Source organism: Cyprinus carpio, chromosome B1, assembly GCF_018340385.1.
Source record: "Cyprinus carpio isolate SPL01 chromosome B1, ASM1834038v1, whole genome shotgun sequence".
Taxonomy (NCBI): domain Eukaryota; kingdom Metazoa; phylum Chordata; class Actinopteri; order Cypriniformes; family Cyprinidae; genus Cyprinus; species Cyprinus carpio.
In genome coordinates, this window is record NC_056597.1 from 18,778,211 (window position 1) to 18,804,823 (window position 26,613).

At 35.8% G+C, this 26,613-nt stretch overlaps 1 protein-coding gene across 6 annotated transcripts in view; it reads left to right on the forward strand.

The window, feature by feature from the left end:
* Positions 1–26,613, forward strand: part of LOC109078424 (mitotic arrest deficient 1 like 1) — a 68,577-nt gene that overhangs the window by 9,517 nt on the left and 32,447 nt on the right. For 4 of the 6 annotated variants that reach the window (XM_042716902.1, XM_042716900.1, XM_042716903.1 and 1 more), the window contains exons 10-16: positions 1,110–1,196; positions 6,760–6,904; positions 14,568–14,708; positions 16,350–16,406; positions 16,688–16,779; positions 17,963–18,053; positions 22,386–22,590. In XM_042716902.1, the coding sequence (XP_042572836.1) occupies positions 1,110–1,196; positions 6,760–6,904; positions 14,568–14,708; positions 16,350–16,406; positions 16,688–16,779; positions 17,963–18,053; positions 22,386–22,590 (818 nt within the window). Of the gene's footprint in view, positions 1–1,109; positions 1,197–5,832; positions 5,971–6,759; positions 6,905–14,567; positions 14,709–16,349; positions 16,407–16,687; positions 16,780–17,962; positions 18,054–22,385; positions 22,591–26,613 lie in introns of those variants that run through there. The other 2 variants (XM_019093704.2, XM_042716905.1) reach the window with 2 other exon arrangements.

Sequence of the window (26,613 nt, forward strand, 5' to 3'; positions counted from 1 at the left end):
TGAGTTTAAGTTTGAGAATGAGTTTTCAGAGTTTACAGTTTGTGGGCTTATAGAATGCTTTTCATGAATAAGGTACACTCTAGCTTACAACTGACAAGAAAAACTTTTTTTTTTTTTTGTCAGAACTATTAGATGCTTTAGGTAAACTACTGTGGATCATAATTAGCATTGCATGAAAAGTAGACCGTTTTAAAGTTGCTATCTATTTTGTTAATCCATGTGAATGATTGCGAATGATTTATCCATGCATTTTTTTTTTAAACTTTAATTAAACATTTATTATGCAGTCCACTTAAACTCTGCTCCCAAAAGCTCACATTCAGATCTGCCTCCATTTTTGAATGCATAGCTTGTAACATAAAAATGAAACATTAAGCTATGGATAGAACCGAGTCCCTGCCCTACTTTTTTTCCCCCAATAATTTGTTATACTTGACAGTAGATCACAATATGTAAGGGAAAGTCTGTCACTACCTCAGTTTCATCTCTCTCAACTTTAAACACCTCAGATGTCTGTTAAAGTCATTTTAACTTGTCTTACCTCTGAGATTTTGACTTTCTTCACTGTCTAACAATTAAAATCATAATTGACACAATCTGTTAAATTAATATTTGCTTAATTGCATGAACACTATTTCAGTCAACTAATTTTAATTGCCAAAATTAATATTTACTTGTCTGTTACTCCATACAAAATACATTGCTAGAAAATTAATTTAAAATGTCATATTTGTTTTTATACACTTCCCGTGTAATGAAAAAATGAATAAAACCACACACACAAAACATGATTTTAATTTTTAATTTTTTATTTTTCACTTTAGACGTGTCCCAAATTTAGGAAATAGGGTTTTTAGAATTGCAATTCTTTTAATAATAATTGTAAATTATAAATGGCTTATTGTGATATATTTTGACCTCTTGAGGTGGGTTATCAGCATTTTTTGAAGGTTAAGTGTCAATTTGCTGAAAATGAAAAATAGGCTTTTATTGGACTTTTCAGGCCCTTTTTATGCCCTATTCATCTGGTGCTAGTAGATTTTCTTTATATATATATATATATAAATTACCTGTCTCTCTCTTATTACTTTCAAATGATGCTGTTGTAGGAAACCCGAGGATTTGTCCAGGGAGGTCATACAGATTCAACAGCGAGAACTGAACCTGAAACAGCAGAACTACACACTCAATAGCAGGTAAATACATACATTCACATGCATTAAGATCTAGATCACTGACTTTGGGTCATACAATTTAACTCATCACTCATTGATTTAAGAAAGTTATTTGGAGGTAAATTTGAGGTTACATCTTTTTATTATAGTCCACTTTAGACATTCTGCTAACAGTAGGTACCTTTGCGACTACATGTCAACTAGCAGTCATTAGATTATTAATAGACTGTCTGCTTAATATCTTCAAACACTTTATTTTGATTGGTCCACAACATACAACATACTGACTATAAGATACTTTGCAAGCATGTCAACTTATTCTACTAAACCTAAATTTAATCTAACAGTCTACTCTGAAAGTTAGTAGACATGTAGTTGCAAATAAATTAGAATTAGATGAAATGTAGTTGAAAAGTTGCTTATAGTTAGTAAAATGTCAAAAAAGTGGATTATCAAAATAAAGTGTAACCAAATTTGAGAATTGTACACTACAGTTCCAAAGTTATTTCTTTAATGTCACAAGGCTGATTGTTGGTAAGAACTAAAGCTATTTAAGATTAAATATTTGATTAAGTCGAGCCCCACTTTCACTTCATGATTTGTAAGAATTGACATCCTATGTATCGATTGAGATGGACAGTCTCTATTGAACCTTTGCTCCTGAGCGACAGCTCTACTCCAGAGTGTGTGATCTGTCCCTCAAGTGATAGATTGGGACAGTCTCTCTTTCTATGTGGGTTCATGTCTGTTTTTGTGCTTAATGTCATTATTTGACAAGGCCTCTAATGTGGGTATCTTTTTATCCTGTGCAGTTCTTTCGAAGGCAGTAATGGGGTCTTTTCTTGAGGTTTGCCGGCCAGCATTAGCCGATCTCTTTGATGCTCTTTCAGTCTATCTCTGGTCTCTCCCTCTCTCTAATTGTCAGATGGTAATTGGTGGATGGGAGTTGGTGCGTGTCGGCGCTGCACGGCTCGTCACTTGAGCAGTCAAGTCAAACGAAACTCTGACAATATCAGATCTCACTAATGAGCTGAGTGTTGAGATTGGGCTAATTATGAACTATGATGTCGTCTAAAACAGATTTGCAAAGTAATGAGTCTGCCGTCATTTCTTCAAGTTCTTTATGGAAGAAGTTGGGGCTGTCTGGTTCTTTCCAAAAAAAAAACTCCTCTTCTTTTTATTGCTTGCTTTTTAATGTTTCTATCAGATATAGATGTATTTTTTGCAATATATTACCAATGGCAACAAATACACTATTTTTGGTTGACAAATTAAACCAGGGGTGTCATTAGATTTCAGTAATTAGTCTGTAACATACTTGGTCAAAATTTCTCAATGGTAGTGTAAAACAACTTTTACTGTGTCCAAATCAGCTCTGTTTTCAGCAACCCGTTTTAGTGCATGTTCCTTTAAATGCTTATGAGCTCTGCTCACCCCAAACCTGTCTTCCGTGGGGTGACGAGCCGTTCTCATGATACTGTTTACTTTAACCGTGGAACTTGCTAACTAGCACGTTATTAGGAAAGGCGATTTGCAACGATTCAAAAAAGAGCCTTTCACTCACTTCTTCAATAGGTGAGGCTGGATCACGAATGATTTGCACAAACATAAACGCATTCAGGTTAATCGGGGGGCGCATTCCCTTCAAAAACAAAGGTAATCCACTGCGTCTTCAGCGGCTCAGATGTCAGGAGTAAATGACGACTGCTATGTTCATTTTTGCATCCAACAACTGAACACTTCGATCGCTTAGGAGCCATTCTTGTCTACTCCTGTTCCAGCGTCAAAACAAAAACAGACTGATGACAGCTCACTCAGGGCGGGTCTAAGGTAAAACACTAGTGTAAATCAACAATCATGGGATGGGCCTGTGTCTGTGTGACGTCACACAGACAGGCTTCTAAGAATGGCTTGATTTGAGAAAGGGGAAATGATTTAACAAGATTTAACAAGAAAAAAAAATACTGGGAGAATCTTTATCATGATAGGGTGGTTGTGTACATACACTGCCAACACACATGTCAGTACAGACAACTTGTAAAAGTGCATGTCGCATCCGATGACCCCTAGAACCAAACCCAGACCCCTTTACGTGGACCAAGTGAAAAATGACTAAGTTATTTTTACGTTCACACTGTCCCTGTTCCTCAAAGAGGACTCATATAATATTTGGTCCACTTAAGCAGTAATGGTGTCTCGGACCTCTTTGTTTTCAGACTGTTGCTTTTTGGATCTAGTCCAGTTCAGTGGCTGACCCTATGGCCTCCAAAATTTGTTTCTATTTTACTAACGATGTTCCCCACTAACCAAGAGATTTATTTGTGAAGATTATTGTTGTTGTTGTTGTTGTTAGTCTTATTATTTTGTAAAACAACTTTGCTATAAATGCTGTTGAATGAGCTTACCTTGCAACATGCAAAGTTTATTTTGCACAAGAATATATATATAAGAAATGGATTAACCAAATGTAAAAAATAAAACGGCATATTATTAATCGTATAAATATAGATTCTACTGATTTTCATCTTAGGCTGCTGGACTAGAACTATTGTAATGCACAGATCAATATATTGATACATATGCGATTCTTTTTCCAGTTTACATTTGATTGAGACAAAACCAGCAGTGTGAACCATGGGTGTTTTTGACAGTAAACATAATAGACTTTAAAGAGAGTGTAGTTTAACCCCCGTTTAGATGTCCACGCTCGTAAAAACATATCAAAAAGTTTAAATTTGCCAGGCAAATGGCCGCGTCTCTCTTGCACAGTTTGGTAGTAGCGCGCGCAAGTACAACTGAGCATTACGAGACCAGCTGCGTGTGTGCGGCAAGTGTAAACGGCTCCTCCATGACACGCGGCAGAGAGGAGCAAGTATGAGAAGCATTCAGAGACACAGGAATAGCGAACATGCATTATAAACATCTTTCAAATTAGAATCTGTTGGCGAGATAAGAAGTGTAAGATAACATTCATGTACTAATAATAATATAGCAAAAACTTTGAATCTCAATATTTTTCCATGTTTTGATGATATTCATTCATATCAATCATATAGGCCTATCATTATATTTTTGCATTTACTCCTGAAAAACATGTAAAAGGTGATTTGCACCCCAACAAAAAGGATATTTGTATAGAACAGCTATTTTTATAGCTGTATAGAGTACATACAAATTATTTACTTCAAAATCAGTACTAGTTAAAAAATAATGACTGTAATCATTTACTGCTTTTTACTAAATGAATATTTACCAAAATCAAATATGCAAAATAAAAACATAAAAATGACGGCAAAAATGCAGTCTTCCTACAAAAAAAAACAAAACAATATAGCGATTTCTTTTTATATTGTGTTGTTGCTAATATTCCACATATTGCACAGCCCTTCCCTCAGCTGCCATATAGTGTGTTGCAGTTTCCTCAATTCATAGCAATATGAGTGCACCGTCTTGGTATCTGTACAGCCTTTGGCTTGAATCGCAGTATGCCTTATTGCATGTCAGTTCCAAATGCATGTTTCTGCTTTCAGTAGCCTTATTTAAGTTACCTTATTTGCAATCATTATACTGAATTACATTGACCTCCCCGCTCAATCTATATCTGTGTATATAAAAACCCATACTGCTAGTTTCCTATATAACCATTTGCAGAGACTGCTGAACCATTATTGAATGAGCCACTTTACTGCATAAAGGTCTGTTACTGTGATATCATGTTTTTCCTATTTTGTTGCCCATGTGAAAAACGAGGTTGTTCGGTTTACATGTTGGACACGTGTTGACAGGTGAATCTTTTCCTAAATAGGCACCAGACGATAATCAATATGGAGGATGTGCCCTCAGCTGTTTTGGTAATAATTTTCAAACATTTAAATAGAAATGCGGTGGCTGAGAATTATTACCGTAATGGAATAATGCGATGGACCGTAAAATCACCCTCTTTGTTATAACGCAAGTGCTTATAGGTGCTTTACATACATGTGTTTGTATGTGTGTTGGCGTGCATTCATGGGGTCCACTTGGTTGAATTACTCCATTAAGCTGTTCCTTCTGTGTTGAGAAACTGGGCCAACTAAATCAATTACCCTATTCACTAACGAATAGAGGCAATTTGCATAATAAGCCTCAGTATGCGCTAAGGTCATATTGTTAGGAGACGAGTATGGTTTTGTGATTAGATTGTGCATTATTGTCTTATTGACCCTCCACAGCAGGCCATGATGATTTTTATTACAGCTCAAATTGAGCTGGATAGTTAGCATCTGGAAGAGATGAGAGGAGTTAATCAATTTAGCTATGAGGGGACACACACATACACATGCTGACTCGCTCTTACAAACGCCGGCCCACACAAACTCACCCGCCCTCCTCCTATAAACAAATTTTCCTTGTCAACTACCTCCAGAAAGTACAATTACATCCACCCGTACAGTCTTAGCACTTTCTCTCCCTTTAATCCAGCAGATTCAAAGACTCGCACACACTTTTCCAGCACATTTGATGGAATTGAACTCTTGCTGTGGGTAATTTCTCTCACTCTGCAAGGTCAAGTGGAAAAGTGCTCTCCCAGTCAAAGTCTATCTGTATCAAACATCCTTCCTTTATCTCAAGAAGACACATGCACACACAAACAAACAGCTTCTTCTCATATAAATATGCGCTGCCATTTTGCTAACTGTTTTGATGTCCGTTGTTGTGTCTTAACAGTGACACCGCACATGAACCGCACAACAGCAATTTAAAAAAATGTGAAAAGTGTAAAATCGCGCAAATTTCGGTACCTGGCGGCAGTTTGGTAAGTGTTAGAAATGGCGGATAATGAGATCAATTTTGCTAGCTGCCTTCAATTTGCTAAAAAGCAGAGCTGTAGAAGTGAAATATGGAATTTCTTTGCATACAGACATAATAGAAAAACAGTGAACCTGAAAAATGGACATTTATTTTTCTTAAAAAGGTCTGTCTCCTTGTTATATTGTCTGGTTAAGTGTCAGAGTATTATACCGAAAGTTATGATAAATGGAAAAAAATGTAAGACTGTATGACTAAATAGACAAAAAAAAATTGCACATTTGTTTTGCTTTGTATTTTTATGAAATCTGTCCAAATTACAGCCATGTTAATGTTACATTTTTAAAATAATATATTAGTTTGAAAAGTGTATATCTGGAGTAGAAAACAAAAATTAATTTTACCTCACCACTTGTCTCAAATGACATATAAGAATTTTTTTAACTGTGCCAAAGTGCACTACATCTTACTAGTTAGTTAGTAACTAGTTAATCTAATTATTGTAATGAATATGGATTAATCACAATCAGACATGCTCATTCATTTAACTTCACCAGGGGGTGTTTTCAGAGCTGTTTCAGGGGAATTGTTTATGGCTCACTGTCTTCCACATAACATTGTGCCGTTTCCCAGAACGGCCCAGCAACAAAGAGCATATATTCAGCTGTGAACACTTTTATGCTTTTATGTTATAAGGAAATGACCTTCCAGGATATGGAGGATGCAGTTCTTTGTGTTCTCCCCAGAGCTGCTCTATCCTAATGTTATTCTGCCGTTTTCTATCTGTCTCTTTCAGCATTCGCTCTGTGGAGAAGACCCGCACTGAGCTCATGCCCGAGATCGCTCAACTGCGAGCCAAAGCTCAAGAAGAACAGAAGAAACGAGAGAACCAGGATTCGCTTGTCCGTCGCCTGCAGAAGAGAGTCCTACTGCTCACCAAGGTAAAAAAAAAAGTATAAATAAAACGTATAAATAAACATAATCAATTACTCTCGTCAAATCAAAAGGATCATACTTTGTAAACGCTATACATTTCAGAACCGAACACTTTCTCCCCGCAAAGTAGCTAATTCTCGCTATAACAATAGATAGGTAAAACCCAAAATTTTATAATGCAAATGTACTTATGATATCAACAACTAAGAAAGTATTTTATCTTTAAAATGTCTAATTAAGTAGAACAATCATTTTCAGTCCTGCTATGGTAATATGATGTGCCAAAGTAACATGTTAGAATGATTTCTGTTGGATGCACAGAAACTCGAACCATTTAAATATACTTTTTTAAAGGGATAGTTCACTACTGTAGAAATCTAGAACGTGTCCTCCTTCCTGGCATGATGTTCTCTCCAAAGGCTAGGACGAGATTTAGATAAATCACTGGAGCAGCGTCTTATTGTGTATGCGAATAATACTCTTGTTCTTTGTTTGTCAACAGCTTGGCAAACTGGTAATTAACAAAGGCGTCTATAAGCTCCTAAATAGGTGGTATTTGATTTAATGAGGTCAATGTTTGAGTGTAATGATGTCCACACTGGAGACATTTAGAACATCCTCACCTCCAGCCTACCAGCCTGGAAGATGCTCTAAACACACATGGCCAATTAGAGGTGTCAGAACAAGTAATTAAGAGTAAAGATAAGCTAGCACGCTCATATGTTTCTCTATTATCCAGTAGTTAATTACATTAGTGGTATGCTCAGTTAAAGGCTTGTCCAGTCAATTCAAATTTTTGTATAAGCAGTAATAGCATTATACATCTTTTCTACAAATGTAATTTTAAACAAAAGAAAGTTTAGAAATAATTTAAGTCAATTTTATCTCAGTGCAATTAATTGTATTTTAATCATTATCACTCTTCGTGCTTCTCTCAGTTAATGAAGAGTAATAGTCTATATTCAGTCTACTGGTTATTTATCCTGAAACTAGGGCTGGACCAGAATATTCGATTATTTGAATATTCATTCAGTGGGTCGGCATTTGATTTTGGTTTTGAGATTCGAATATTTTTTTTTTTCTCTAACACCTGGTATCCCTCGTGAAATGTGCAAAACGGTTCTCATTCGCCCTTAAATGTGATCTGGAAGAGAAGACAAAAATGCAGAAGGCCTCAGCTGTGTGGGAGCACTTTAAATTGAGTGAGGACAAGAAAGGCAGTGTGCCAATATGCGATTTGAAACTGGCCTACCACAACAGCACATCAAGTTTGGAAAAACCCGAGAGTTCTGTAAATAGTTCGCCTATGGTATAGCCTATTGATGGTGTGTAAAAAAAAAAATGGAACTGCTTTTATTTGGCATGTTAATCAGTAATTTTACACGTGATAAAAACGTGCACTTAATTTGCTTGGAAAATACTTGCGAATACGGCAGTCATAAAAAATAAAATAAAAAAAACGTACAATAGCCCAGCCTAATAATAATAATGTCTATATTAAAAGTATTGCTCTTAACAAACCTGTGTGTTTTGTATCACTAGTCCAGTGTCCGTTCTCGGAGCATATAAGCCCTGCCCGCGTGAGGCTCGCTGCTTCTGGCTCTCGCTGTTCTGTAGTTTATTAAAGTTTATTAATTCTGAATGTGTCGTGTGTGCATATTGCACCAAAATGCAACACTGCACTCCCTTGGGTCCGCAGCAACACTCCCGCCACGCGTGAGGTCTATTGGATGAACAGTTCTCGACAAAATAAAAAAAGCAAACAGAAAGACACACAGAGATTCCTGCCTTTATTACACCCTGTCTACACCGGACGCGACAGTTGTCGTGTCGCGTAGCACCACGCCGCAACAGCTAACGTCAGTCTACACTGGACGCGACAAAGAGACGTTGAAAATCATTTTAAATTTGTGTCAGTATGTCATAAATAGAACGCAGCAGCAGTTTACTGTCAAGAATTTGTCAGCCGTATGCGCCGCATCCAGTGTAGACAGCATAATAGGTTCTATTGTATTTTGATTTTGTCATGCTGCGCCGCTCGCATCGGGTGTAAACACGGTGTTAGACAGAAGAATAGGTTCAGCCCCCTCCCTCCGAAGCTCAAAAAACAGTATTTGGACCAGCCCTACCTGAATTTCTTTTTTTTTTTTTCTTCTTCTTTTTTTTGACATTTGTTATCTTGCATTGCTAACAAGCTTTCATGTTCGGGGTTGCCAGATTATCAAGAGTTTTTTTTTTTTCTTAAATGGATATGAATTAATGAATGAATTTTTATTGTTATTGTGTCATGCATACACATATGCCCTTTTAAGGGCTTGTAAGACACCATCAACTTACTAAACAAAAGACCAGTTGCCAAACTGTAGGCACAATATACAGAAATGAATACACATTTATCTAAATAAATAAATCTGCCGTTTCTTCCAGGCTTTAAAAACAAAGGTAGCTAACTTATACACACTGAAATTAAACAACCATTTCATCTAATCATCATCCTTGCTCCAGAACAATTCAGGAATTTGAGCAAACATCTCATTAAACATAAACATGGATATGTGTTCTGTCCAGTGTTTTAGTTTATCTTTACTAAACTTGGCAACCATGTGCACACACATACACACACTGTTAAAAAAGTGCTGATGATATGAAAACAGAAAAATGTGTGTGTTGTAGTTTAGCAAACTCACTGTAATGTTTTGCTCAAGTGTAATGCAGTCAGTCTATGTTCCTTCACGAGGCCACTTGTTATATTTGCTGCAGTTAAATCTTAAAGTAAACCTTGTCAATGACAAACTAATAAATCCAAACATGACAAATATACAAAGTCTTTTTAACAGATATTTTAATTGAAAAAATGTTAGGATAATTTTGAATTATTGGAATTAGTATTAGGAGTGGAACTGTTTTAGCTTTTGAGAGCTACTTAAGGTTCTACCAGAAGACACGGTTAATATATAAGAGAAAATAATAAGTCAGGAAACTAGATGAGGTAAACCCTGCATATGAGATGACATTCTCTTGATTTGTGCTTACATGAACGTGCAATAATTCTGATGAAATGTAAAAATATATTTTTATCATGAGAATAATTGATTAAAATAATTAATTGACTGAGTGGCGCACTCTGCTAAGCCGCTGGTTCTGAACCTCTAAGGTTGTGGATTCGAATCCAGGGTGGTTAATGTTAGGCTAAGTCATGGGCTAGTGGTTGGAGAGATCCAAACCCAAACCTAATGTTTTCGATTCTAGTCTCGGGTCGGCAATACCACGACTGAGGTGCCCTTGAGCAAGACACCGAACCCCCAACTGCTTCCCGGGTTCTGCAGCATAAATGGCTGCCCACTGCTCCGGGTGTGTGTTCACGGTGTGTGTGTGTATGTGTGTTCACTGCTGTGTGTGTGCACTTTGGATGGGTTAAATGCAGGGCACGAGTATGGGTCACCATACTTGCCAATTTAAAGTTTTTGATCACAATCTTGATTGTTTCATTAACAATTATCATGCGGCAATAGTCAGTTTAGTGGTGTCTAAACTTTTGACTTGTTCTGTATATGATGATAAACCTGTTTACACAAGCAGAGTTTCATAGAATTAATAGAATTGACATGCTAGAATCTGGAGGCTGTTTGTCACTAGCCATTATTGACAACTTCAGCACTTCACGTGCAGCAAGACCAGGAAAATGCATCAGCTGTCTTTAGAGCATATTAGATTAACAGTTTTCTAGCTATGATTAAAAGCCATGATAAAAAGGTTTTATTGTAGCATTGACCCAAGTTCTCCGTTAAATGAAGATCCATAGGGGTGAAAAAAAAAAAAAAAAACTGCAGTGCGGCACAGATTCGTTTCCTTACTCACTCACCCACTTAGATTCCCTCTCCGGCACAGAAACTCAGAGGCCGGTGCCAAAATAATAGTCCTAAATGAGAGTTTGCTATCTGTGGGACGAATGCAGTGAGTTTAAGATGACAGCAAAGGTGAATTTCATTACAATGGAAGCTGAAAAATAGCTTTGGAAAGTGTGTGTGTGTGTGTGTGAATATACTTAAAGCAAGATACATTTTCTGGAAAAGCAGTTGCTTGACATTTATTAGATGGAATAAAATCTTGTGTTGAACCCCTTAGGTGATATAACTCATATTAAACCTGAACTGTTTTCATGACTTCAGGTAATAAAACGGATACCTCTTTGACCTTTAAAAAGTAGTGCAGAGATAAGAATAAAATCTTCCTTTCTTCATTCTTTTGTTCCTTACAACTTGTAATAAGTATGTCTATTATGTATTTCATTTAGGGCTGTGAATCTTTGGGTAAACAGCGAATCGATTCGATTCACGATTCATAGGGATTCAGTTCGATTCAAGAATCTGCATTCTTGAAGTGCATTCACAGGATTATTTAAATGTTTCCCTTAAATTCTTTATATGTTTAGTCAGGGGGCAAATTACACAGTAGCCTTTATAGAGACAAAAACAAAAAATAACACTTTTTATCCATTGTTAGATGTTAGTTTAATAATGCTATGGCATGACGTATATGTAGAAATTTACCCTATAAAAAGTAATATATATTCAACGGCCCGGAGTCAATTATTCCGCTTATACTGCGGTTACCACCTCAAGGCATGGATCAGATGATATATTTAAAGGGATTCGTCCGGTTTTTGTACTTAAATCGCTATTGTGAGTAGAATTATTTCTTCCGCATCTCATCCAACGCCTCTTTTGCTGGTTCCAAAACGTCATTTTAAAGCTGGTAACGTAGGCTTGAGCTGTTGATAGCATTCTAATGCAGTTATTAATGAAGTTATTAGAAAGAGAGCGAAAGAGACAGAGACAGAGAGAGAGAGAGCTTGTGTGAATTAGGCTACCTCTGTGCGTCCTTCAACAGTGCTCTGCAGCACCGTCTCTAAACAGCACTGTTATTACCTCGCTAGTGAGAATATCATGTGTATTTACTTTTGGAAAATCGTCTGTCATGTTGTTGTTTTTATTAGTCCTGTAATTTCCGTTATTACAGTTTTACTATGCGAAGGTATATGGAACTGTAATGCGGTCAAGAGCGCTACCTGGAACTATGTTCGCCGTGTGTTTCCCAGAAAATAACCTCAGAACGTTCGTCAGCCAATCAGATTCAAGCATTCAACGGCCCCGTAGTGTATGTATATGTGTGTGTGTGTGTATATATATATCTCTCAAATACATTTTAGTATATTTATTTTTCGCTAGGGTATGTAAGCCAAGATTTTTTTATTTTTTTTGAAAGGCTTTAAAAGTATTATTTGTGTTAACTATTGTGTAGCATACTGTCACTGTAGGGTAACATGTCACACCTTAGCATGATGTGAGCTTCTATATCTTGTTTTCATAAAATAAAATGCAGCATTTAACTTAACTCTGTGAATGGTGAATTCTGAAAGAAAACGCGCCCGATGTCTGTTTGCTTTAATGACGAACGCATCTTTTATGCATATAATTGACAGATAAACCTTGCGCTCTTATTTCAAGGTTGTTAATGCTGTGGTTGTTTTAACAGTTTCCTTCACATATTCAGTTTAACGACATTAAGTTAAAAGTCATTTATCATTCAATGGAACTGCGTGTTTGCTTTTAGACACATTGTTTTTGCTCCGTCCAAATGCGCACAGGTAATGTCAATGGTATGACTGAGAGCCAATGAAAAACTACAGAAGAGTAAAACTACTTTAAGTAAAGCTGCTTTACTCTAGCAGTACTGGCCATGAGTACTAAGGAGAGATCACACATTAGCCAGGTTTCCATCCAAAGTTGAGAATTTAACTTATGCGCAAAATTGGAATATCGCACAAAACATTTGCAAACAAGCACCGTTTCCATCCAACAAGTCAAAGAGAACAAAATCGTCACGTCCTGATAAACTGGCACTATACATCACTAAGAAAAGTAGGAGAAGCTACTGAATATAATAATTTTCCTTTATAGCCTAATAAATTACTTGCACCTCAAAGTGAGCAGACGAAACTGCTGTGTTATTGCTTTCAGAGCAGGATGCTGCTGTTAGGGGAATGCAGTTGTTTAGTAGTTCTGGGAGGCAATTACACAGAAATACTATGATGATAGACTTTGCTCAGGCATTTCCGAATGACCATAAAACAACAATTCAGATGCTGTGGAACAAGATTGGTTCGCTGGTTAGTCAGGATTTGACATCCCATAGCGCAAAGTCACATGATCTTTTTGATGTGCTTGGAGGAATTTATTCGCAAAATGCATTTCCATCTCCCATTATTCACATTAACCCTTTTTCACACAAGTCAAAAACCACCTCAAGCGAGCGAAAAAACATTATTTGAAATTCAGCATTCCATCACTCGATACTGATGCGATACTTCAAAATGCGCAAAAAAGCAGGGTGATGGAATCCCAGCTATTGGCTGGTTAAAAAATGTGTCTCTACGAACGGTGCGCGAGCGCAATCCTGTGACAGGCGGTAAAGAGTGGAGCACGTGAAGGAGAGATGTGAGGCGCGAACAACGCTGTATAAGTTCTCCATTAATTCGTCCGAAATCAACGATTCAAAAATCCATGTTTCAAGATCGATTTGATGCATCGAGAAAATGAATGAATTGTTACAATTAATAATTTCATTCCAAATTTAATAGGGAGAAGGGGCATTTACTGTATTACAGCATTACACAATAATTAGTTTAAATACTTTGTTTATATTTTATGATTTAAATGATTAAAAGAAATGGTTTTATTACGTTCATTTAAAAAATATTGCATTGCAGAATTACCTTTGGAAATAACAAATTACAAAAACATAATGTCCATTCATTACATTGAGACACTAGAGGAGAAGACTTCTATAATTTTTATATTTATCATGAAAATGTCAACTTTTGGAAGAAGTTTGACATTCACAAATTTACTGCTGTATCTGCATGGACGCTTTGACGTCAGTCACATTGATTTTTACATCGGATTAATTTAAGTAAGCTCCACAAAAGCATCATTAGCTTTTTCTTTAAAATGTTGTTTAAGGTCTTTTAGTGAAGGTTATTCAGCATTAACCTTAGCAACCTTTGTTGTTTGGGTGCATATATGAGCATGTGCCTGTCATAACTTGTTTTTAATCTGTTGGTCGTTTTTGTATTCTCAGTTCACACTCCGGATAATGAATTACAATGTTTTATTGATCCTGCTGTTTTCGGCTTTAGAGACTAGACTAGATTTAATTTTGGTTTAATCGACTCTAAAATGAGATATTTACACAGATGACTCAGACTCAGAAGGGAGCTCGTTCACCCCATTAATTCTCCTCTAATATTTTTTGCGTCTGTCCTCCTGTATTTAGAACATTACAATGACATTACAACTGAAGCCTGCCAATTAAAATGTAGTACATTGATTAGGTTGACCGGTAAAGCATGTGAATTAAGTTCAGAAATAAGTGAAACACAATCAATCTGTTGTAATTAAATTTTCTTTAAGACAGTATGCAGATTCTTTCATTTGGAAATAGGTTTTTTTTACTCGCTCACCTGACACTGAAGATCAGTGTCGTTCATTTATGGTTGGGCAAGTGTTTCAGCTAGTTTTATATGCATGATATCTTTATATTGTACTGACCCAGCTTGGACTGAATTGAGTTCTGGAATTGAAACTTGTGCTTTTGTATGTGGGTCAGGAGCGCGATGGAATGAGGGCCATATTAGAGTCGTACGACAGCGAGCTGGCCGCAAGTGAATACTCCCCTCAGCTCATGCTCCGGGTCAAGGAGGCAGAGGACATGCTGAGGAAAGTCCAGACACATAATACAGAGATGGAGGTGAGAACTACATTACCCATAATGCACACCAAATCATTCATTCAGATGTACTTTTCAAAAAAACTGTTCAGAACACTGATTTATTTTATTTTATTTGAGTGATTTTTTTTTTTTTCAATAACCAATTTATGTATTTTAAGCATATAATAGGACTTTAGGTGTGATTTAATCAGTTCAGCAATTTGTGTGGATGATTCTCATGGCATTAAGGCAACAGCACTTTTTACTCATCTCATAGAAAAAAAAAAAATGTGTTCCTCGAGCTGTATCATAATGCATTGCATTCAAACATGGAACAAAAAAATCTAAAATAATTCAGTTATTAAATGCCTTTTTTAATCATATTTTTGTAGCTCATTTAATGGAGATGTTGCTTCTGGCCTGGTGTTTGAATTTTAATGAAAATTGCTTTCCTTCACATTAAAGTGACCCTATTATGCCATTTTTACGGTCCCTAGTATTGTTTTGGGAGTCTCCTACAATAGGATTACATGCATGCAAGGTCAAAATGTGCTTTTGTTTTCTCAAAATATGCATTTAATATCATCTCATTTTCCAGCAATTTTCAAACTATTCGTTCAAAGCAGTTCTAAGATTCAAACCCTTCTTTTCGTGAGCCTGATTGGTCAGATGGCCTAGTCCAGGGTCGGCAACCTTTTCAGCATGACGTGTCATTTTAAATTTTCCTGGTTAACCACTGTGCCAACAACCCCCAATGCCCCCCAAAAAATCTCTCAACAGCAAGCGTTTTGTGAATACCGCGATCAACTCCCTGAGATTAGAGAAGCAGTCATCAGTAGAATGACATGTTCGCGGCCAGCCAACGTGGAGCATAGGTGCTCATTATGCAAATGTTTTACGTGTAGCCGTCACAGAAGTGAGATTCGAATTACTAACGACTTGTTTTGGCTGTACAGAGTAGATTCTTTATTTTGGGAGACAATAACTTTATTTATCATGCACTTTCAGCTTTACAACTTTGCAGATTGTTTACATTCACATACAGCTACATTACACATAAGGCAGTATTGGAATAGTATAATGGGGCACTTTAAGAATGCGAATGTTTTTATTTTTTTTTATTATTTGCTGTCTGGGTTGACTTAAATAATTGAATTAATCCTCTGTCCATTTAGTGCAAAACAGTGTGGAAAACATGCCTTGATTTGCTTATTATAGTAAACCTTTTAAATGTAGGGTGCTTGGCCACAATGGGCAAAATGATGGTAAATATTGTTAAATATATTTTAGCTATATTGCCCAGTTCTATTGGCTAATTTATAGTTTTTTTTTTCCTTGGACACATCAGCAGAAACATATCTTTTTAGTCTTATAACAAGCAATATGTTATAAGACAAAAAAAATAAAACATTTATTAGGTGTTAATATTGGCTACATGGTTGATTTCATGTTATAAAATGTATGGTTCAATTAATTTCAAGTTATTCTATTTTATAAAAAAAAAAAACTGCTAGTGGTATGAAAATTCTAGACCCCTTCTCATGCAGACTGGCCAGTCTGGAAGTTGCATCCGGATAACTTCTTTGACATTGATTGCACTCATGACTTTGTAATCAAGGACTTTATGGTTTAGTATCTAGGCTCTTGTTTTTATGGGAATAATCTGTTTCACTCTGATAGACTCAACTGTCTAAAGCCCAGGAGGAGGCAGGCACCTTCAAATTACAGGCTCAGATGGTAAGTCACATTCATCACCATGGGAACTTCCTTTTGGCATTTATACGATTATGTCAGCTACCGTTCTGATCATAAATAATTGATTAAAATTTGTGCTATAATGCATGCAAGAAATGGAAAACCACATAAGCCAGAAGTCAAGATATTAGACAGAAATACAGAAATAACTTTGCTGCTAGGCTGCAGGTGTTTCGTTTGCTGGGATTTACAGTAAATAACTGTTTTTGGCATACAGTACCAATCAGTTTGACATTTCTTATTTTTTTTAATCACTTGCTCAGGTGACTGCTGAACTTGAGGCACTGAAAGAGCAGCAGGTGTCTAATACAGAGAAAAACACCTTAGCAACAGCAGAGGAAGTCAGCTCTCTCAGGTAATTTCATACTTGCGTCATACATGTCTGATCTGATCATTATGGAAGCCTATTTCTGAGTAAAATTAATAAATAAAATAAAAGTAATGAAGTCACATTGGTGATTTATTAATTGTGTGATTTTGTGCTTGAGGCTTCCATAGATAGCCAATATACAACCAACAGTCGCTGAAAATAGCCAATGTTCATGCCACTTTGTCACTTTAAGTCACTGGTGTTGTGAACGGGGCTTTAGACTGAGAGAAACTGAAGTCTGTGTTTTTTTTCATGGCCTGTTGCATTGCCTAATTACTATGGAAATGTGATTATACTACATTAGCTTTTGTGGCCTTGCTTGAAAAGTGAGCTTTCATTCAGTGCCTACTTTCTCCTTTTTCCTCTTTCTTTTTGATCCTGTAATTATTCTCTATAGAATTTCATTTAATCACTCCTGGAACCATTTCACTAAGCTGTTTACACCTTAATTGAATATTTGTTGTACTGAATACAAGTCCAAGACCCCACATGGTAATCTTCAAAACCAAAACTAAACCAACCTGAATGCTTACCAAATTACTTTCTGAGAAATTATACAGAATATTCAAGAGTAAGAGTTCAAAAAGGTCTTATTAAATATCCAAGACCGCTAGTGAAAATCCTTCTATTTTACTCTTCTTTTTTTTAAGTACAAAATATTTTGCAGGCATATCAATTTGGGTTAAAATGTAAAAATTGATATGGAATATTAACTGTAATTTCTGAATTTCATAGTATTTGATATGTCCTTTTGCTCATGCTTTGTCACACATTTATTTGATAATAACAGTGGAATGCTCTTAAATTTTTAGCATTTAATTTAACACCAGAAAATTCTAAATCAACACGATTTTAATTAATGACTATTTATGTGCTATTAAGCCATTTGATTTTGAATCCCAAATTGTCAGTATGGTCTCAGAATTTTGAACCCCACTTATTTGTATAATGTTTTACTCTGTGATCAAATTTCAGAACCTGTTGTATTTACCTTTATTTACCTCTTCATGGTGGAACATTATTATTGTTGTTATGGCCGTGTTCCTCCATGTTTTTCTGAAAAACAGATGTTGAGTATTTTTGAGATTAACATTTTTGTCTGGTTTTCATTATGCTTGGACTAGAAATGACATTGTATATGTAAAGGTGTATGTGTTTGTTTTTTCAGGCAGAAGATCGAGGAATTGGAGGCAGAACGTCAGCAGCTGGAAGAGCAAAACAACATTCTGGAGATGAGGCTAGAGAGGCATAACCTCCAGGTGATCCTTTCATTTTGTGCTAGAGTTCTAGTACCTAAAACATGTTTACAGTAGGAGTGCAACAATACTGATTAAAACAATATGAAGATTAATATTAAAAAGAATCCATAACAAACTTTATTATTAATTAACTGGTTAAGTGCTCTGTGACCATCTCTAATGATAGGAAGTTCAGAGAGCCTGTTAAGGATCGTGGGTTGTTGTTTTAGGTGCTTTGACAGTTTGCCTGTGCTGTTTAACAGCTTCATTGCTTATAAAAGGAGTCTATAACCCTGTACACAGATGTTTATTGAGCTCACGCTGAACTGTTACATGAACCAGTAAACTTGTTGTGACAGCTTCAGTGATTACTGTATATTGGGATACAAGTATTCTCTTATTGTCGTGCTGTTTTGTTTCTCATGCTGTTAAAAGTATAGTTCACTCAAAAATGAAAAGTGTCTTGATTTACTCACCCTCAAAACGTGTTGTTCCACATTTCTTCTGTTGTACACAAAATAATATTTTGAATAGTGTTGGTAACCAAACAGCTGCTGGTAGCCATTGACTTCCATAGTATGAAAAAAAAAATCCTATGGAAGTCTGTGGATACCATCAACTGTTTGATTACCATCCTTTTTTTGTGTTCAGTAGAAGAAGAAATGTTGTTTGGAGCATCATGTGGGTGAGTAACTGTCCCTTTAAGCAGGCCAGTGTAAAGTTCACTGTCATGGTTTAATGAAGTAATTAAGCAACACAGTTGTGGTTCTCAGTTTTGTCCATCACAAATAATATTGATCACAGTATTGGGAAATGATCCACATTTCTGATTTATCATAATCATGGGGCTCTAGTTTCTGTTAAACTGAGATGAGGGTATTTTAACATTGGAAAGAATTGCACGTTTCACCTTTAAGCTTGGGTAATGGCCTCAGTGGTGGTTGATGATAGCCTGATGGTTAATAATCAGACCTGCATGATACAGACTGAAGGACACGCTATGATGTACTTTATAATTAGGCATGCTTTTAGCTAGCAAAAAGTGCATACTAGCAAGTCAGCTATTGTAAATTGGTAGCTTTTTTATTGTAATGTCATCATGAGATCAATTTCTCCGGCTTACTGGTCATTATTCATAACTATTTGACATTTGAATGCAATGATTGACCAATCAGATTCAAGTATTCCAGGGACTTGAGTAATAAATAAATTTCTTGGGTTTATTTTTATCAAAGCTGATCCATTTTTACATGTAGGTTAGGTAATTTTGGTATTCTTTTTGTAATTCTTGTAATAAAAACAGTAGAGTTTAAATTAAACAAAACTATGCTTTTTTCCAAACTCCCTCTGTTCCTTAAACCAACATGGGTTCATTGCTGTTCTAATTGGCAAATTATCCATGGTATAAGGCAATTTGGGACGCAATACTGAAAATGAATGTGCAATAGGCTCAGTTTGAGTCTAGATGTGTGTTTATTTTTATGAATGCACAGCCACACTTGTGTTGCATCTGGTTTCCACAGTAACTCAGGAATATGTGTTTCTTCTTAATCGGCACTTGAGACCATATTGTGTGTAGCCTGCAAATCTCCACACCTACAAGTCCTCTTCAAATCACTTTTTCTATAATTTTCCTTTAGTCAGTTCCCACCAAGTCTTGTTATGCCCTTTCCTTCCATCAACTTGGTGTTTCCACTTATAGTTGGAAGTAAAAAAAATAAATAATTATCCTGATAAATGTAGGCTTGAAGTAAATCCTGGTCCTTGTAGTTCAACAAGAAGCTTTGATGGCTCTTCACATATAATATGGTTTTACCCAGTGGTGGTACATGTACTGTAAATTACTCTGGGCATGCTGGGGATTGCCAGCTTTTAAAGATATTAGTTTAATAATAGCACCATGGTGTTTTTTATTTATTTCTGTTAGTCAATAAATTATGTAGAGGCACTTAGAGGAAACTCGGACTATAAGTCCTAGTGTTTAAATTTTTATATTGTTTAGGTATGTTGTTGTGTGTTGGTATACTATATTTATATTCTAGGGATTGGGATAAATATGTAAAAAATCTGCAATATAAAATAACCTCCTGTCCTGTGTTGCAATAGAACACTCTAACTATTCTTTGAATTTAAATTATCCCTTTCTTGGGATAATCCAGTAAATTAAATTCATCACATCTGATTTATTTTTTTATTAGAAACTTGATAAAACTGTCCCACTTTAAAGGTATTGGTTTGGCCTGTTATAGGCAACATTTAACCATTATAGTCAGTGATGTAATGTGAAAATGTAAGGCCACGTCACTTTTCTGTCATTTTTGTGGCGCTGCTATATTTATCAATGGCCTCCCATCCATTTATCCTTCATTTTCACTTGCTGACTCAATGCGATCAGTGGGCTGAAAAGCAGTCAGACATGCTCCATTAGACCTCAACACTGGTGCCAGCCCAAAACAAACTGAAAAGTCTGGAATTCAAGAGCTGCGTCACTCATTTCATCCTGTTCTCTCAATCACTAAGTCTAATTAATGTGCTTAGACTTTGGCTCTAATATTTATAGGCCTCTTCTATCCATTATCTATGGATAATGGTATTAATAATACCCACCCACTCAACACTTATCAGTTTGAAGAGGGTTGTTTTTGGCCGAAGGACTAACCTTTAATGGTTTTCATGTCTTTTTCTTATTGTTGAAGATGATTCATTCATGATTCAAGCTGTATTCATCTGGAAGGTTACAGAGATGTACCTGTGGACCCCATTGCTGTACTGGGGATGTCAAAATACCAGCATTTCAGTTGTCGATACCAGTAGTAATGACATTTTGAAGTCTTTGATTGCAAGAGCAATTTTAAAATGTGTGTGTGTATATATATATATATATATATATATATATATATATATATATATATATATATTATATTTTATTATTTTATTTACTTTTTTTTTCTTTTTTTTTATATCTTTACTGAGTTAGTTTAAATTAGGTAAAAAAAAAAAAAATATTTGAAAAAATATTTGACTTTGTACAAGAGTGTAGATCATTGTGGCATGTCTGAGTTTGTTTGCGTTATCCTTCTTCCACAACTTATTGTGTAACACTTTAACAAAAGCTTAATCTTTCATTTTTGTAATTCCTAGTTGTTTCTGTTCTTTCATCGCCTTCTGTTCTGCAGTTATGTCATCTGCTCCTTACTCCTCAGTCTCTATTCCTCTTCTCTGCCTCTCTGTCTTCAGCTCAGGGTGATGTAATTTGCTCAGTAATGAGATGTTCAGATCGAGGCATTATTCTTTGATGGGGCCCTTAATTCACCAGAAGGCTCAGTAATGGCTTTTAAACCCCAGAAGTTTTACACCCAAATGAAGAATCGTTCCAGAAGATAAAGCCTTTCGTTTCAGACAGGGATGAACTATCACTTCTTTGGTCCTTTTGTTTGGAGGGTAATTCGGATAAATGTATTTTTACGGTCTAAGAGCCTTCAGGCGAAATTGGACTTGATTTTAACCCTTCAGGTTCACTGGTTAGCTTTCATGAAGCTATTGGACCCACCTTAGTAATGTCTCTCACTTCAATCATAATTTTGAGATTGGATGTGTTTTAAGTATTGTAGAAAACAGCATGCTATGCTTCCAGACTTCTTTCATTTCGACTTATTCGCTTTTATTTTAATGTTGATTTAAATAATTAATCAACAACCAAAATTATTGAAAGGAGTGGTAATTGCTCTAGTTTCACATTGATGTGTTTTGTCTGCACTCTTTTCTTCTTTGGAAGAATTAAATAAAAAAAATATATATACAAAAAACGTTTTCAAAAATGCCAACTAATGCATCCTTCTTTTAATAAAAGTTGTACTTAATTTTCTGACTCTCAGCATCTTTTTGTTCTTTAGTTCTAACAAGTGTTTTGTTGTCTTTTTGGAGTTGACATTTTCATTGACAATTTTGAGAGTATATTTTTGATTTGGATTTGTGTACTTATGTAAACCAAATATAATTCAAAGGCACTGATTTTCAGATTGGATTTTAGAAAAAAAGCATGGTTTACAGACTTCTTTTGTTTTGTCTTTTCAGTTTCATTTTCCTTTTTTTTATTTATTTATCTTTCAGTGTTGATTTCATTGGTCAAAGTCTACATCAGTCAACAATTACAATGGTTTCACATGCCAAAATAATTTAAAGAAATGGTAATATCTTAGTGTTCAGGCATATTGTCTGCACTCTTTTCTTCTTTGGAAGAATCACATCAAAAGACTTAAAACATTTTTATATTCGCAAACTCGTTCCTTATTTTAATGAAATTTATACTGTTTTTTTTTTTTTTTGGACTCTCTTAAATTTTCCATGTATTAGGGAGACTATGATCCTGTTAAGACAAAGGTGGTCCACCTGCAAATGAACCCCACTAGCATCGCAAAGCAGCAGCGCACTGAAGAGGTGGAACAGCTGAGGGTCGAGTGTCAACGCTTGAGGGACCGACTCCGGAAAATTGAGGCGGATGGTGTCATGACAACAGACGACACTACTCTAATCATCCCACCTTCACAGGAAATACTGAGTAAATACCTTTTTACACAAGTGTTTGTGAAGTAGGATTTTTTTTTAATGGTCAGGTAGAGAAACAGTCCCTTTATCTGTTTTTAATGCCATTGTTGAATTTTAATGTCCTGTTCATCACCAGAAGTTATAAACAGTCCCCGCTTTTTATATCAGGTTTCTGGTGAATTCTCAGGGATGACAAAAGAATGAAAAATTATTTCATGATAATGTGTAAGTAGCAGATCAAAAAGTTAATTTTAGTAAGGAAACTCACAAATACTAGAGTACATGTAGCACCTTAAAGGGATAGTTCACCCACAAACGAAAATTGTCAAAATTTAGACTCATGGTGATTTATACATTTTATTTTATATATATATATATATATATATATATATATATATATATAAATAAAATGCCAGGGCTAAATGATTAATTGGACTTGAGTGGAGTGCGCTGACGATCCATATTTCTTTGGCACTATTTATTTATTAACTTCATTTTCTCTCTCTCTCTCTCTCTCTCTCTCTCTCTCTCTCTCTCTCTCTCTTCTCTCTCTCTCTCTCTCTCTCTCTCTCTCTCTCTCTCTCTCTCTCTCTCCTCTCTCTCTCTCTCTCTCTCTCTCTCTCTCTCTCTCTCTCTCTCTCTCTCTCTCTCTCTCTCTCTCTCTCTCTCTCTCTCTCTCTCTCTCTCTCTCTCTCTCTCTCATTTAGTTTTTTTCTTTGGCCATCAGTTTGAATGAATTCTGAAGGAGGCAAGAGTCTAATTAGGACTCAGACCCATAAGTAAACAAACACCCTGAGGTCTGCTTTTAAATTGGCCGCTGCTGCTGTTTTTCTTTATCTTTTTTGCTATTCACTGTTCGTCTCTCATTTTATGACCTCGTTTTTCAAAATCAGTGAATAAATGTTTTTGTGGCTTTGTTGTCTTTACAAATGATAAGAACAAGTTCTCTCAAGTACATAAACAGCTTTTTGGGTTTGTATGATAACAATCTCAAACTCTTTTATAGAGGAAATTTTCTTTTAATTTATTAATTATTTAATTTATTATAGCAATTATTTACAGAGATTATAAACTATTCAGGTAATGGAAAATTGAAATGACCTAAACAATCAACAATCAATTTTTCCTTTCTCTTTTGAGTGTTACAAGCTCTTGGTGCATTAAGAAGATCTGTAAAGTTGCAAAGACTAAAGTCTCAAATCCAAAGAGATATTCTTTATAAAAGTTAATACTCGTCCACGCCCCCCTGAAACAGCTCATTCTAACACGCCCCAACATCTCTACGTCACTATGGGGGAAGATTTACATAACACCACCCAAATGTTCACGCAAAGAAAGAAGGCGTAACTTTTATTCTCGTTGTAGTATTGTTGTTGTTGTTGCCGCCGCCACCATGTCATATCGACGCCGCATATTAAACACAAAAAGCGAAACTACTTTGTTTGGCCTTCCAAAAGAGGATGATATCCGCTTCGTCATGCCTGGAGCTGATCCGTGCTGGTCGCTGAGGAAATACATTAACTTTGCACTGTGGATCACCGGATTGGCTTTCACCATGGACGAAGCAGAGTCCAGCCCGGGGTCGTCACATGTGGTTACCACGAGGCCAACAGATGCTCCTTCGAAGAATCCACCGGCCACGCCGTTTTCAAGCCCTCCAGCCTCCGCTGACTCAAGCCGGACTCCACTCAGTCAAGGCCGCAGTGTGTGATGCTGTTTCGTTGAGAAAGCAAAACTACTTTGTTTGGCCTTCCAAAAGTGGACACAACTAGAAATTATGTTTAAATCACGTTTATAATGGATTTTATGTTTATGTCTCATCGCTCTGTCCGGACAGGGCATCACAGTATGTTAAGGGGCGTAACATTTCCGTCACATGCTTGAGGTATTTGGCCAATCACAACGCACTGGATAGATGGCCAATCAGAGCGCACCTTGCTTTTCAGACCGATGAGCCTTGTAAAAATCGACGCGTTTCAGAAGGCAGGGCATAGAGGAGAAACAATAATGTACAGTATGTAGAAAATAATGTTTTTTTTTTAACCTTAAACTGCATAAACACATTTCATTACACCAAATACACAATTTCTTTTTAGCAGCATCATATGACCCCTTTAACAGTTCATAAATTACTTACAAAGTGTGTAATATTTACTGTTACTGAAATTCAACTTGGGGCCTGTTTTTAATACATGCTCCGAGCATAAGAGTGTTTATATGTGTTTAAATATGTGCTCATTACTAACACCAAGAAGATTGTGTATCCATATTTCACTTTTGTGTACTAGCTTTAGGTAACAGGATTGGTTATGCCATCTCTAATATTGCAAGCGGAGAATAAACAGTTGCCCCAGAAAGAATTTGGACACTTAAGCCACACTTATAAAGATGTATCTTTACATTACACAAAAAAATCAGACCTGTGGCATTTATTTTGAAGAAATATAGGACAATAGAATAAGTATTTTGTGTGGAATAAAGACAATTTGGTAACTTTGTGTGGTTGCCAAACATCCAGTTATTAAAATCCCTATCCACATGAAAGTTGATTTCTTAATCATTACCTTGGGTTCGATTTAAAAAAAAAAAAAACTAATTTTTACCAAGGTTATATGAGGAAAAACACTATTCAATTCAGAAGAGATTAAAATCATAAAGTAAGTCTGGAAAGCACAAATGAACCTAACCTCCTCAGTAAAAACTACTCTCCTCCTGACAGGGCATCATATCTCAACACGGTCCATGCAACTTTCATGCAGCTTTAGTAAAGTTCATGACATGGTAATTGTAAGTGTATCGATGTAAATGAGGGCCACATACAGCACTTTTTAATTGCAGCTCATTTTAAAGGTGATTGTGTTGAGAGATCAGTGTGTAATTTCTATCCTACTCTCTGTACGGAAAACGAACAAAGTGATTTCAGAAAGCTTCCAGCGGAGACAAAAAAGAAGAGACATTAACATGATATATAATTAAAAGTGATCCTGATGAATGGTTAAAGGAAAAGGACAACCGAACAAAAGGCAGACTCTTCTAGTATGCAGCACATCAATGCATTCAGTTACATGATGACTGAAACTTTTACGGTTTAACTGCACTGTTCTAGTGTGCAATTACAGTAGACTGTAGCAGAACACTGGTCTCTTTTACTGCAGAACTTTCATTGTCCATAATCAATTTTTCATGAAGCCCCATAAGAGAATTCAAACTGCTGTTGAGGCCTCTGTTGTACATACACAAGCCTTATATTGAAGCTATAAGACACCGTTTGCATTTCGGCTAATTTAAATTGTCGATTTTGCGTTTTACTCTAAATATTCAAATGAATACTGAGATAAGACCTTGATGGGATTGCTGCCTTTTTTTTAAATTGACTAATTTGATTTGTCAGAATCAACTATTAGTTATTATTTTGGTAGATTTGGAAGTAAATTTTGATTCGAAGTTGATATTGCAGTAAATGGCAAAAATCTCTGGATGTATGAAACTAAAAGTTGGAGCTAAAAATGTTCCAACAACTCCACCATAATAACCACCTTATAATATAATAATATAGAGAAATAATTTTTTTTTTTTTTTTTTTTTTTTTAATTTGGCTGTTGGTCCCTTTCATATTTGGCCTAAACCAACATTGTTGTCTGGTTGTATTACTCAAAAATGAAAATGGTCACCATTTACTCACTTTCATGTCATTACAAACCTTCCCTGAGTCACAGTTTTTTTTTTTTCATGCAATTGCTAGAGACCAGCATTTTGGTTGTTGAGAACAGTAAAAATGTCTGATTAATGAAAAAATCTTTCTTCTTGAGTTAAATCTTTTCAAAGATTTAATTGTGCCATTAAAGAAAAACAGTCTCATTCATTTATTCCTGAAGGAAACTAATCTAACTTTGAGTTCAGCTCACTGGAGAGAAAGATTATCATTTAATTCAATTCAATTAAATTCAAGTTTATTTGTATAGCGCTATTTACGATACAAATCATTGCAAGGCAACTTTACAGAAAATTAAGTTTCTACAATATTTAGTAGTAGCTT